Source organism: Mus caroli, chromosome 2 (assembly GCF_900094665.2).
Source record: "Mus caroli chromosome 2, CAROLI_EIJ_v1.1, whole genome shotgun sequence".
Lineage (NCBI taxonomy): Eukaryota > Metazoa > Chordata > Mammalia > Rodentia > Muridae > Mus > Mus caroli.
The window spans coordinates 18,415,690-18,428,189 of record NC_034571.1 but is presented as its reverse complement, the minus strand read 5'-3'; the positions used below and the strand labels follow the sequence as shown (position 1 = coordinate 18,428,189).

General features: G+C 36.7%; 1 protein-coding gene across 1 annotated transcript in view; it reads right to left on the bottom strand.

The window, feature by feature from the left end:
• Nucleotides 1-12,500, bottom strand: part of Myo3a (myosin IIIA) — a 229,092-nt gene that overhangs the window by 181,888 nt on the left and 34,704 nt on the right. The window contains exons 4-5 of the mRNA XM_021155802.1: nucleotides 9,337-9,441; nucleotides 8,287-8,386 (exon numbers count right to left, since the gene is read on the bottom strand). Of these exons, the coding sequence (XP_021011461.1) occupies nucleotides 8,287-8,386; nucleotides 9,337-9,441 (205 nt within the window). The remainder of the gene's footprint in view (nucleotides 1-8,286; nucleotides 8,387-9,336; nucleotides 9,442-12,500) is intronic.

Here is a 12,500-nt window from a genome sequence, read left to right as displayed (position 1 = left end):
AAAGGGGTTCTTGAGAATACTAAGTGATTATAACATTCAAAACAGGCACACATTCAACTCTGAGACCGCAAAACCCAGGGAAGCATTTGCTAAACTCTACATTCAATATCATTCTGCAGTGCCCATGAAACCTCAAGATTGTTTTACCCACAAAGACTCAAACCCACAGATTACTTGTCACTAAGTCTAACTTTCCTGTAAGGGAAATAAAGCTGAGAGGAACTCATCTTTTGAGGAGTAGCTGCATTTCTACTTACCATAAATTCCCATAAGGAAAACAGCTAAGAAGATTAAAACACACAAAATCATGGAAAATTGGCATAAATTACTTTAAAAGACTACAAGGATCCAAAGCAGGAGTTCAGTAGCCCCAGGAAGTAAAAAGATCAGTAAAGGCATTTTGTCCAGAGAATATCAAAAGGAACAAGTCACCAAAGTGAAGAGTTACATAACTCACTCAAAAGGGAGGATGCTGAAGGCTGGAAAATTCCAAGCAGAAGAGTTAAGATAGTGAGGTACTATGGAAAGGAACAGGAGGCCAAAGAGAAATCAGGGCTGAACAGCCAGGGCAACAATCCACTGGAGTCACAGCCACAGGGACATGGCACAGGTTTATGCTAATGATCTTCAGCTTTTTGCTTTGTTGGGGAATTTTCGGGCTATTCTAGGCCCAGCCAACAATCCTTGCTCGCTGTTACTGCTGTACAAGTCTCAAGTCCAGGAAGAGAGATGCACAGGATTGGTGCTCAGGAGTTTCTTTGGTGTTTTAGAGAGATGGTAGAGATATCTAATATGCTATTCCTAAGACAATTTTAAACAGACTTGGTTTGCTACAGCCCATACAGCAAAATTCTAAAAACAATGAACAACAAAGACAAAACTACATGAATGAGAGTCAAATTGAAAATATATATGCAAAACTTTTCACTGTAAAAGGCCATAGAACACATCATCTAATAGTATCATTCTGCATTAAGACAGTATGATGCTTAATACCATGTGTCTAATTGATGGACTTATAGTGCACAAATACTTAGACAAACATTATTGTGGATATTTCTGTGGATGTGCTTTTTTTGATAAATCAGCATTTAACCTCTTGGATTATAAGCAGATAACACTTCTGCAATGTGGGTGAGCCTTAATCAATGAGCCAAAGGTCTTAATAGAATAAAGGTTGTGCTTCCATGCAAAAGGTCACCTTTTGGACTTTGACTACAGGTGTTCCCCATAGCTTAGACTGCAAACTGGGGTCTGGCCAAGAGTTCCCTGTCTTGTGAGCCTACTCTATGAAATACGTTTTTTAGGTGATAGACATTCTAGCTTCTGCTTTAAGAGAATCAGATGCTATGTCTTTGAGAAAACCAGACCATATATCCTGAATCTCTTTCTTGATGGTTTGGAAAGAAACTCTGCTGTGGATCTGGAATTCTCCCCTACCCTCTGAAGCTTCAAGATCTGCTCCACTTATGCCCAAAGCTAAAGATAACTTTTATCTAGTATGTCCCTTTTGAAGTCTTCTGATTTTTTGAGAGGTAAGAAATTTAAGTCTAGAACATTCAGAAGCAAGTCCCCTCCCCCACCACAAACGGGGACACAGCTCAAGGGTAAGTGCTTGTCTGTTATGCATAAGGCCTGAGATCTGATCCTTAGCCCTGAAAAAGAAAATGTGAACTTAAGACAAAGGCAGGAACTTAGATGAGAGATAAATACCAGGCTTTAGAAGAGATTAAGGAGATTTTAAGTTTATATTTTAGGGTGACCCTTGGCAGAAAGAAATAAAGCAAAGCACGCATGCACATTCTCATAGCTGCAAAGCCTAGAAAAGGAGGAGAATCTATTTTTCAGAGTTGCTACATCATTAGACTTAAAGCCCTAGTTTCAATAGGAAAAACACATTTAAAGGTGAACAAAGGACATGGACAATAAATGGCAAAGAAAAAACAATAAGCCCATAAAAAGCATGCCTGAGAAAGAACTATTCAGACATGCTCAAAGAACTAAACCAAGACACGGAAGTACTTGAGTCTAAATGAAATTGTAGAACAATTAAAAACACCCGAGAAGAAACTCTCTGTGATAGCTAATTTTGAGTGTCAAATTATTTGAATGGAGAAATGGCTAGAGCAGTGGTTCTCAATGTGTGGGTTGTGACCCCTTTGGGAGTTGAGAAACCCTTTCTCAGGGGTTGACTATGACCATTGGAAAACACAGATATGTGCATGAGATTCATAACAGTAGCAAGATTACAGTTATGAAGTAGCAACTTAATAATTTTATGGTGATGGTGGGGGGTCACCACAGCATGAGGGACCATATTAAAGGGTCACAGCATTGGGAAGTTTGTGAATCACTGATCCAGAGTGAAGTCTACCCTTGGGTTGTCTGTACGAGTATTTCTGGAAAGGCTTAAATGGAGAGGGAAGTCTCACCTTAAATGTAGGTGTTGGTGAACCATGGGCTGCAGTCCTAGGCTGAGTATAAAGATGACAAGAGACAACAAGCTGAGTGCTAGTTTTATTGCTCTCTGCTTCTTGATCTAAGTTGGATGAGGGTTCCTACCCCTCTACCCTTGACACCAGTTCCTCTTCTATGCTTTTACCACCATGGCTGTACTCTCTTAAAATGTGAGCCTGTTCCTAATACTTCATCACAGCCATGAAAGAAAAGTAACGAAAAACAAAAAGTACAAGTGCACACCTTTAATGGTCTGAGCAAAACAACCAGTGAGTTTGAAGAAAGACAGGCAAAATTTCAATCACACAAACACAGTAAAAGATTGAGGTGAACAGAGCCCAAGAGTTTATGAGACACCATTGAGTAGACACATTCCTATTCATGGTGGGGAGAAAAGAGAGAAAGGGGGAAGATTATTCAAAGCATAACAGCCAAAATTTTTCTGAATTCTACAGAAGGCATTAATGAACATGTATGAAGGTAAATAAACTATAGGTAAGGTGAGATCAAGGACACTGCTTTGTGTTTGAACCTGCACCAAGACAGTCTGATACAGAATCTTGGAAAAGAATCAGACAAGTGATTTCAGATACAGGAACTTACAACAAGATTAGAGTCCATCTCTCAAAAGGAACTTTGAAGCTGGAGGTAATTACTGAAATTTTGAGAATTCTACTATTCAAGAATTCTATATCTGCTAAATTATCCTCCTTAAATAAGGGAGAGATTCAAATATTCCCAGGTCATGGAGAACTGGAAGTGCTTGATACACTAGAGTTTTCGTGGTAGGAAGCTGAAGGAGTTCTGTTTATTGTAAAGACCATGAGGATGACGAGGAGTAGCATGGTCAAATAAAGCACAGACTGAAAGGAGGGTGCTCTCAATCTGTTCTTTGTAGTTGCTGTTGTTAATTTTAGAGACAGGGTCTTACTGTCAAACCTTGGCTAGCCTGAAACTGAGAGAGAGAGAGAGAGAGAGAGAGAGAGAGAGAGAGAGAGAGAGAGAGAGAGAGAGAGAGAATTGATTCACTTGCCGCTGTTACCAAATGTTCCAAATGCCAGGATTAAAGATGTGAGCCACCACCACATCTGGCCTCACATTTTTATTTTGACCCAGAGTTACTTAAAATTTACCAAAAGAGATACAAAATCTTCATTTCATTTTGTTTTTTAATGTCTGCCTCATTCGGTAGTAAATGACCCCAAACAATGCCTTTTCCATCCCCAAACAGTTTGTGATTAACTACTAACAAGGATACTCTTACTTTAGAATCATCAAAATTTTAATTCATATATTTCTGTTCAAGTTTCAACAATAGTATCAAAGTTCTCCATTACAACAACCTCAAAATGCACTCAAGATAATGTTCTCTCTTTGTCTTGCTCTGTCTCTATGATCTGCAGTCTGACCAACAATGCCTCTATCATTCCTCTAAACCTAGGGATTTTTCAAATGTTAGGCCTGTTAGTTCATAGACTACTCCTTAGTTTGAAGTGGTAGGCATCATCTCATGATCTGAGCTTTGATAGGAATACAACAGGCTGGTCCTGCCAGGTCAACTGATTTTCATTATTCTTGTGACCAGCTATGGTCACTCTGACCACTTGATTGACACTTGTCTGTGGACTTCTCCCTCATGAAGCTTCTCTTTTTCCTTTGTGTCTAACAGACATTTTGTGGATAGGTATTTCAAGTCTATGAGAGAGCTCTATTTCTATTAAACATTTGACCCATTAGCATAGGCATCTATTGGATAAATAAATTATTACTATGGTGACAGATAAATGATGACTTGAAATTCCATATTCCTTCTATCTTTATTTGAGATAAAAGGCATTCTCTCTTCTCATTTATCCATGTGTACATATATGCTAGTATGGATTTATGGACTTCTGTTTTGTTCAATGAATTTCCATGAGCTCATCATAATTATCATCATAAAGTTCAAATGCTTCCAGGTGTGGTGACTGGCCTTGCTCCAGTTGGCACCTGTGCTCCTTTGACGTGTATCTTCATTTACTGAGGAAGTTTTAAATGTTTTGTATGAAGCAGGATCAGGTGAACTTATTCAGTCCTAAAATCGTTCTTCCTCTAAAAACCCTGTTTTCCACCTAGTTGGGAATTGTTATTTTAAAACCAAGATCCACATGAGTGGTGTGCTCTGCATTAGTGGAGGTGGTGAGGGAATATATAGACATACACACATTTCACAACACATTTACTATATTTTAAAGCTGTGTTTCTATTTATTCTTTGAAATCTTCATACATCATATTTTGATCTAATTCATTCCCTTCCTCCAACTATTCTAAGAACCGTTCTCTACCCTGAACACCCAATTTTGCATTCTCTCTCTTAAAAGTAAACAACAGAAAATCTATCTAGTTTGTATTGACTGACTTCTGAGAATGGAGCTTATATTATTATACTGATTTTGATACCAATTCTCTCTAATCCTTTTCTCTATTGGGCAGAAAGAAGTCTAGCTCCCATTGTCCTGACTGAAGCATCTAGTCTCCACCCTCATTCCTGTGTAGATGCTGTCTTCATCTCACTTAGGCCTGGAAACCCACTGGACATCACCACTACTACCACTCATACACACCCTTCTTGTTCCACTTGGGGACCCAACACACCATCCCATGCCACCATGACACCTTCCCAATCTGGACACCTTCCATACCTCTGTCAAGATTTAAATTGTGTGGAACTGCATTCCCTTTTCATTTCTTGACTGTCCCACCTACTAATGACTCTTGTTTTGAATTCTTATGGAGAAAAAAAAATGGTACTTCTAGTTCTATAATTCAAGTTCACCTTTCTCATTTGACCCTAACTAGTGGCTTATTAATGACTAAGTCACAACTTCTCTTTGACCCACATTATGCATTAGGGATTAAAATAAAATGGAGCATGTAGATAATGAGAGATTTAAAACCATAAACACTTCTGTCATAAGAACAATGTCTGAATAAATCACAAGATATGGATTTCATACTCCTATTCTGAAATGCTAAGTGTCCTGTTAGAAATGAAGTTCCCCAGGGAAAAACTCACAGGGAGGAGAGTTGAGGTCTGGCTTTAAGCTGAGTCTCTTTTTCATTTTCTATTCAAGATACAAATTGCTTTTTTTCAACATTAGTTGACCTGCCTAAAGAAGCTGATCTCCTGAGACCTCATTTTATTTATTGACTGACCATGTACCCGTGACTGCTTGTGCAGCTCATTAAAAATATTTACCACCTCACTAGTCTCTTAGCTCTCTAAGTGGCCTGGTGGCTTTCTGCAATAGTGTGTCTCACTTAACAAAACTGCTTTCAGACAGACTATGCTTATTGTTAGTCATCAAGCTAAGTCTTAGTTTTTATGTAATTAGATTTCTTAATATTTAAAGTAACAATGGCTTTGCTATAATAAAGGGCTATGTATTAGAAACATCAAGACACATTGGGAATATTGACTTCATAATATAACAATCATGTAAAAGATATTCTGAGTTTTAAATGGTCTTACATTTTTGTGAAATTCATGCATGATTTCCTCATGCATGATTTCTTCATGCATGATTTCTTCAATTATTATTGTAAAATACATACATACGTAAGTGTATATATGCATATGAATATACAAACACACACGTGTACACACACACTCTACTGAATCTATTTATCTTCGTCACTTGTAAAAGAATGAAAGTAGACCCATATCTATGACATATCACAGAAACCCCAACTCCAGATGGATCAAAGTCTTCAATGTGAAACATGCATGACATACTAAAATTGCTAGAAGAAAATATAGGAAGAACCCTCCAAGATACGGGGCTAGGAAAGGACTTTCTGAATTAGTATTCCATCTGCCCGGGAATTAAGACCAATGATTGACAAGTGGTACTTCTAAAATTCAAAAGCTCCTATATGGCTAAGGGAACAGTCAACCAATTGAAAAGGAAGCCTACAGAAGATTAAAATATAGAATATATAAAGAACTCAAAAGACAAAGAATCAGGAAACCAGATGACACAATTAAAACAGAGGTATGGAACTGAACAGAAAGTTCTCCAAAAAAGAAATAAATCTCCAAAAGAGAAATAAAAATGAATAAAAATGTCTAAAATATGTTCAACATCTTTAGTAATTAAGAAAATGCAAACTGGGACTGGAGAGATGGCTCAGCCATTAAAGGCTAGGCTCACAACCAAAAATATAAGAAAGTGCAAAGTAGAACTACACTGAGATTTCATCTTAGAATGTTTAAGGCCAAGAAAGCAACTTGACAACAAATGCTGTGGATAGAAGAAGATTCACAGCTTGTGAGGTTGTAAAACTAGTATAGCTACTCTGGTTACCAGTGTAGAGAATTCTCAAAAAGCTAAAAAAAACAAAAAACAAAAAACCTACAATATGATCCATCTATACCAGTTCTTGGCATATGTCCAAAGGACGAAGCATCCTATTCTACAGGAAGTTGTACAGTCATGTTGATTTCTACTGTATTTACAGAAGCCAGGAAATGCAAACAACCTAAAAGTTTTTCAATAGATGGATAATGCAAATGTGGCGTCTATACACTATAGAATAATACTCACTTGTAAAGGAAAATGAAACCCTGAAAATTTTAGGTAAATGGATGGAAGTACAACATATAATGAGTGATGTCATCCAGTCCCAGAAAAATAAACATTGCATGCTCTCTTTTCCTGGTGGTGCCTATCCCTGAATACTTAGTTGTGAGCACATGGCCTAGAGTAAGAGCCACTTGCTATCTTCAGTCTGCTCTAACGAGCTCAAAGTACATTTCATGATGCAAGAAATTAAGGGAAAATTTACTCTAAATCATCTGTTCTAAGAAGCAGTCATCACTGAAAATTTGATTTACACATAAAATGAGGGTATTGCTTTGGGGTTAGATGTTGTAGTCTTTGCTCTACTGTATCCTATTTCTTCTGCTCTCAAAGAACATTGCTGCATTCTACCATCCTTGAGTTTTAATTCATAATAAATACCCACTGATCATTTTAATGAACCAAATTCTGTATCTGCTTACCATGGACAAGAAAACTATAAGCATTATATTTCATGTAAATGGTATGAGTTGAGTATTGGACAGCAGGAAACCATTTAATAGACAACTGGCCCTATTTTCTAATGATTGATGAATGTCTGCAAACAAAATAATCTAAAACCAAAGCTCTCATTTTGTTTGTATCCATGTTTTGCAATTTATAAAGATAGCACATATAAGGTTACCTAGGGCTGGGAGGAAAGTTTGATATGGTGTTTGCTTGATATATATAACGTTTAACACTACAAAACAAAACAAACAAATGGCAAAAACAAAGCAATTATCTTACTTATAATCTAGGTATATGATTTTAATTGACATTGGAAAATATCTCTAAAAGTACATTTGTCAACGCCACTGCTTCTCAGATTTTTCTTTGATGTCTGGAGTTGTTCACTGACAGGTGCTTTTAAACACCTTTCACTATAGATGATATCTTTCAGAGCATGGGAGTTACAAGCTCTTAGGTTCAATATCAAGTTGTCCATTGGGTGTGTCTTAGAATGGACACAGCATTATTTTCTAGGTAGAATAATGGAACACAGTAGAGCAGTGGAGTAGTGTTTCATTGTTCTTACTCTTTTGAATTTCTAAGGAAAGTCCTTATTACACTTTCATCCACCTGATCATTCAGTCATATGACTCTGAACTCAATCAGCAACATAGACAGGAAGCACTCAGTTTAAGAATCAGGCATTCAGCTCCTGACCAATATAGACGTGGATGCTCTTATGCTACTCCTTGGGCACTTGCAAGAAAACTTACCAAAATCTACTAGTTTTACTCCACCTTCAGTAGTCAACAGGATGTTATTTCCTTTGACATCACGGTGGATGGTTTTGTTGCTATGCAGATGCTGAAGTCCCTGGAAGATGGAAAATGTATATTGAATCTTAAAAAAAATTACAAATCAACATTTTTTCAGGTGGTGCACTTGTGTAGAATTAATACCAAATGTGTTAAAATCAGCATTCAAAAACCAATGTTTTTAGTTGGTTAGTGAAATCCAAATTTATCATTTCCAAATCGGACTATGTAGAAAGTCACCAAACAAGATCACACTTCTCAGCTTTCTCCCAAAATATCTAAATGGTTGTGTGTGTGTGTGTGTGTGTGTGTGTGTGTGTGTGTGTGTTTGTTTTTGTTTTGTTTTGTTTTGGAGACAGGGTTTCTCTGTGTAGCTTTGGCTGTCCTGGAACTCACTCTGTAGACCAGGCTGGCCTCGAACTCAGAAATCTGCCTGCCTCTGCCTCCTGAGTGCTGGGATCAAAGGCGTGCGCCACCATGCCCGGCATATCTAAATGTTTTAATTACATTTATTTATATATAAGTGTGTGTGTGTGTGTGTGTGTGTGTGTGTGTGTGTGCACATGCGTGCATGTGGAAGTCAGATGACAATCCATGGAACTCAATTCTTTTTCACTGTGAGGGTCCCTGGATTGAACTTAGGTCACTGTGTCTGGCAGCAACACAATCACCTGCTGAGCCTTTGCTTGCTCTCCAAAGTCTTAGAAATGGGTTGATTCCAACAAAGGATATTATTCTAGATACATTTATTTAAGATAGTGGCAAATAAAAACATAACTATTAGAAATATTTATTTTCTATCTTTATCTATAATACTTAAAAAAAACTTAAGAGAAGAAATTAGGATCCCGTCAACAAACACCAAGCTGCCTTCTAAAAAATAACCCAAATATAACCCTGTACTAGTCAATACGAATGTAGTTATATTTTTCTAAAAATAAGAGTTCACATTTTTATTTAGACAGAACTACGTCCTAATTATTACACAAAGAGTTCAAATAGCCTTACCATTAGTGCTTCGTGTAAAATATATGCAATTACAGGCTCGCTCATTCTTTCTCCCCTCTTCAGAAATCCTTTCACAAGATCAGTCACTGATCCTCCATTGCACAGCTGGAAATGAGCACGTCAAATGAACATTTAAACAAGCACAAAACTGTGATAGTTCATTTTATGGAGCTGTAGATATTTGCTAATGTAGAAATGTTATCTTCAAAAAGGTCACAGCTGACTGAGAAGAAAGGCCATGGAAGAAGGTATGGCTGGGCATTATCCTACTACATATTTTTCACTAATACTAATACAAATCTACCCTCTTACGAATTTTACTTCACTATAAGAATTAATGATATTTTAGAATACAACATATTTTGATGTAAATTTATTCTGTTGATCTTTCTTAAACAGTAAATCATAAATGCAGCTATCCATTACTAACAGCAGAATTATAAAAACTATGGGGAACTTTTCAGAATAGAAACATCAGAAGTATATTTTGGAATAAAGCTTTAAAAATTTTATGAGAAATAGTGAATGTACGGAATGGTTTTGTTTTGAGTCCAATTTGCTAGCTTATAAGATAACTGCCAAACCACAAAGGCTGAGTTAGGTGAGAGTCCACCTAATTCAGAGAGGAGGTTTCTAAGAACAGACAAGATGGTCTAGTCATGAGTGATTTCTTGTCTTCAAGTCTAGCCATTGCTACCACAAAACAATATTTGACTCATCTCTTCACAGAAATTAATTGTGTGAAAAAAAGACATGCACATTTATGTACTCTTAAAAAGAAAGGATTTTACACACATATGTTTATATATTAATGTATAAGTATGAATATGTGTATAATATATATATATATGTTTATATATATATATACATATATTTATGTACAAGGTACTCAGGTTGTAAAATGTGATTTGTATGTATATTCTCAGGGCTGACGATTGGTATTGGATAATTGACTGGTGTGCTATTTCCTGGAGAAGAGAATTTCTCCCTTCTAAGCAGTCTTTATTTGAGAGCAAGGAGGATGGATGGTAAGACTTAGAGAAAGGAGAGAAAAGAGGGAAATGATGAAATTATAACATCAAAATTAAAAAAAAATCATTTAAAATAAAAGGAATGGATGCTTGGTATACTAAGTAACAATCTTTAAAGAAATCTCTCCACTTTCTTCAACTCTTCACTATCATCGGTGTTCCCATTCTGCCTGAAAATAAATTGAGAGTTTCTGTTTCAGCTTCTGAATAATTGATGAACCTACTCCTTGGGTTATATTTTATATATGCAAGCATATTATCAATGAGAAAAGGAACAAACATGCTTTCAAAAAATTAGGAAACTTCCCTTAATTTTAAAATGATATTTTCTTAAGCGGTAATAGGACAAATGATACATTCTTTCATTATTATTCTTTGCTTGTTTTCTAAATTATTCATAATATCATGTAAATATTTGTTTTAAAGATTTATTTATGTGAGTACACTGTTGCTGTCCTCAGAGACACCAGAAGAAGGCACTAGATCTCTTTACAGATGGTTGTGAGCCACCATTGTGGTTGCTGGGAATTGAACTCAGGACCTCTGGAAGGGCAAACGGTGCTCTTAACCACTGAGCCATCTCTCCAGCCCCTCATGTAAATATTTTATAATAAAAATCATAAATATTTTTCTTTAAAAACAAACATTTGATGTTTTAGAGTTCTTACCCTAAAAGCTTTCCTTAAAATGTTGCCAAAAAATTGTTCTAGCATCTTGTTGTAAGTGGTTTCCTAAATGGCTCTCCTTGTTTTCATGGTCTCACAAATGAAATGAGCAGAGACTTGTGCTTATAGGACTGATAACTAGAACAGGTTTCATTTCACCTAATCTGTAGAGGAGAATCTTCTACTTAAATTTAAGGTTAAGAATTGTGATTCTACAAATTTATTCCCTAATTTAGAATGTAAGACTTAAAAGCTATTCTGGATTCTGATATTCCAGTTAATATAGTTCAAGGGTGTCAATGGATACATACTGCTTTAAATGTGCACTAATGTATAAAAGAAACAAACCCTCTTTTAGGCAAAAGCATACTTGGTAAGTACACTTAAGTAAAGATGGGAGATAACACTCTAGGAAACAATTTGCAATATCATGTTGTCTCTGCTCTTCAGAAGCCGTTTTCTCTGTACACAAAGAAGGAAGAATCTGAACAAGAAAAGAAGAAAGAATATGGTGGAGAAAATTTTTATAGGAGGCACCCTATCTGCAGTGGAGATGAACATACAGCAGTGAACATGAGAAGAGAGGTCAGTGGTTGAATGGTCCTGGACCAGACATAACAAGGATGCTTGGATTCTGCAAGTCCTTGATCTCCTGATGCCACATACTATCATCTCTGCCTTCACCATTGGTGTTAGCTAGGGCTCTTATCTGTGGTCTCCCTTGTTCCAGATCTGTTCTACTGGCCCTCCTTCCTCATCTGCCTTTGTATCACAGCATCACTGCCTGAGACCCTACACTGCCACCATTCTGACCCTCTAACTCATGTATAGGCAGGGAAGAGGAGCAAAAGCAAATGTATCTTAGCATTCTAATTGGAAATATTGAATACATTTTCTCCAACATCTCATCTTTTTTTTTTGAGTTTTACTGGGATGCTGAACAAGTCTGGATTATATAGTACCATACAAGATGCATCCAGCACTTATTGGGTACGGGGCACATTCCTAACACACTGGCATGGATTATCTATAAACCTCACCATTTTTGGAATTAAGCATCACTATCTCCATATTAAAGATGAAGTAATGGAAGCACATTCACAATTGCTTTCTTTCTTCATTCAAAGCTAATATGGAACTTCACTTCCAGCTAATATGGAACTGTGTACAGCCTGGCATTTCAAAGGCTGTGTTTTCTTTTTTATCAGGAAGAAGAACATGATGAAATATGCATGCACCATACAGGGTCAGGCTGCCTCCACTATAGGTTGACAGATTGTATTACAAAATTATTCTGCAAAAAGTGAAAGGAAATGGAGTCCTTTAAAATGCAGGCTAGTCTTTTAAAATACCTAGGTGCTAGAGCTAGTTAACAGAAAGATTTTGAAAACCAAAGCTACAGACTCCATGTTTTCCTCCTTCCTTCCTTCCTTCCTTCCTTCCTTCCTTCCTTCCTTCCTTCCTTCCT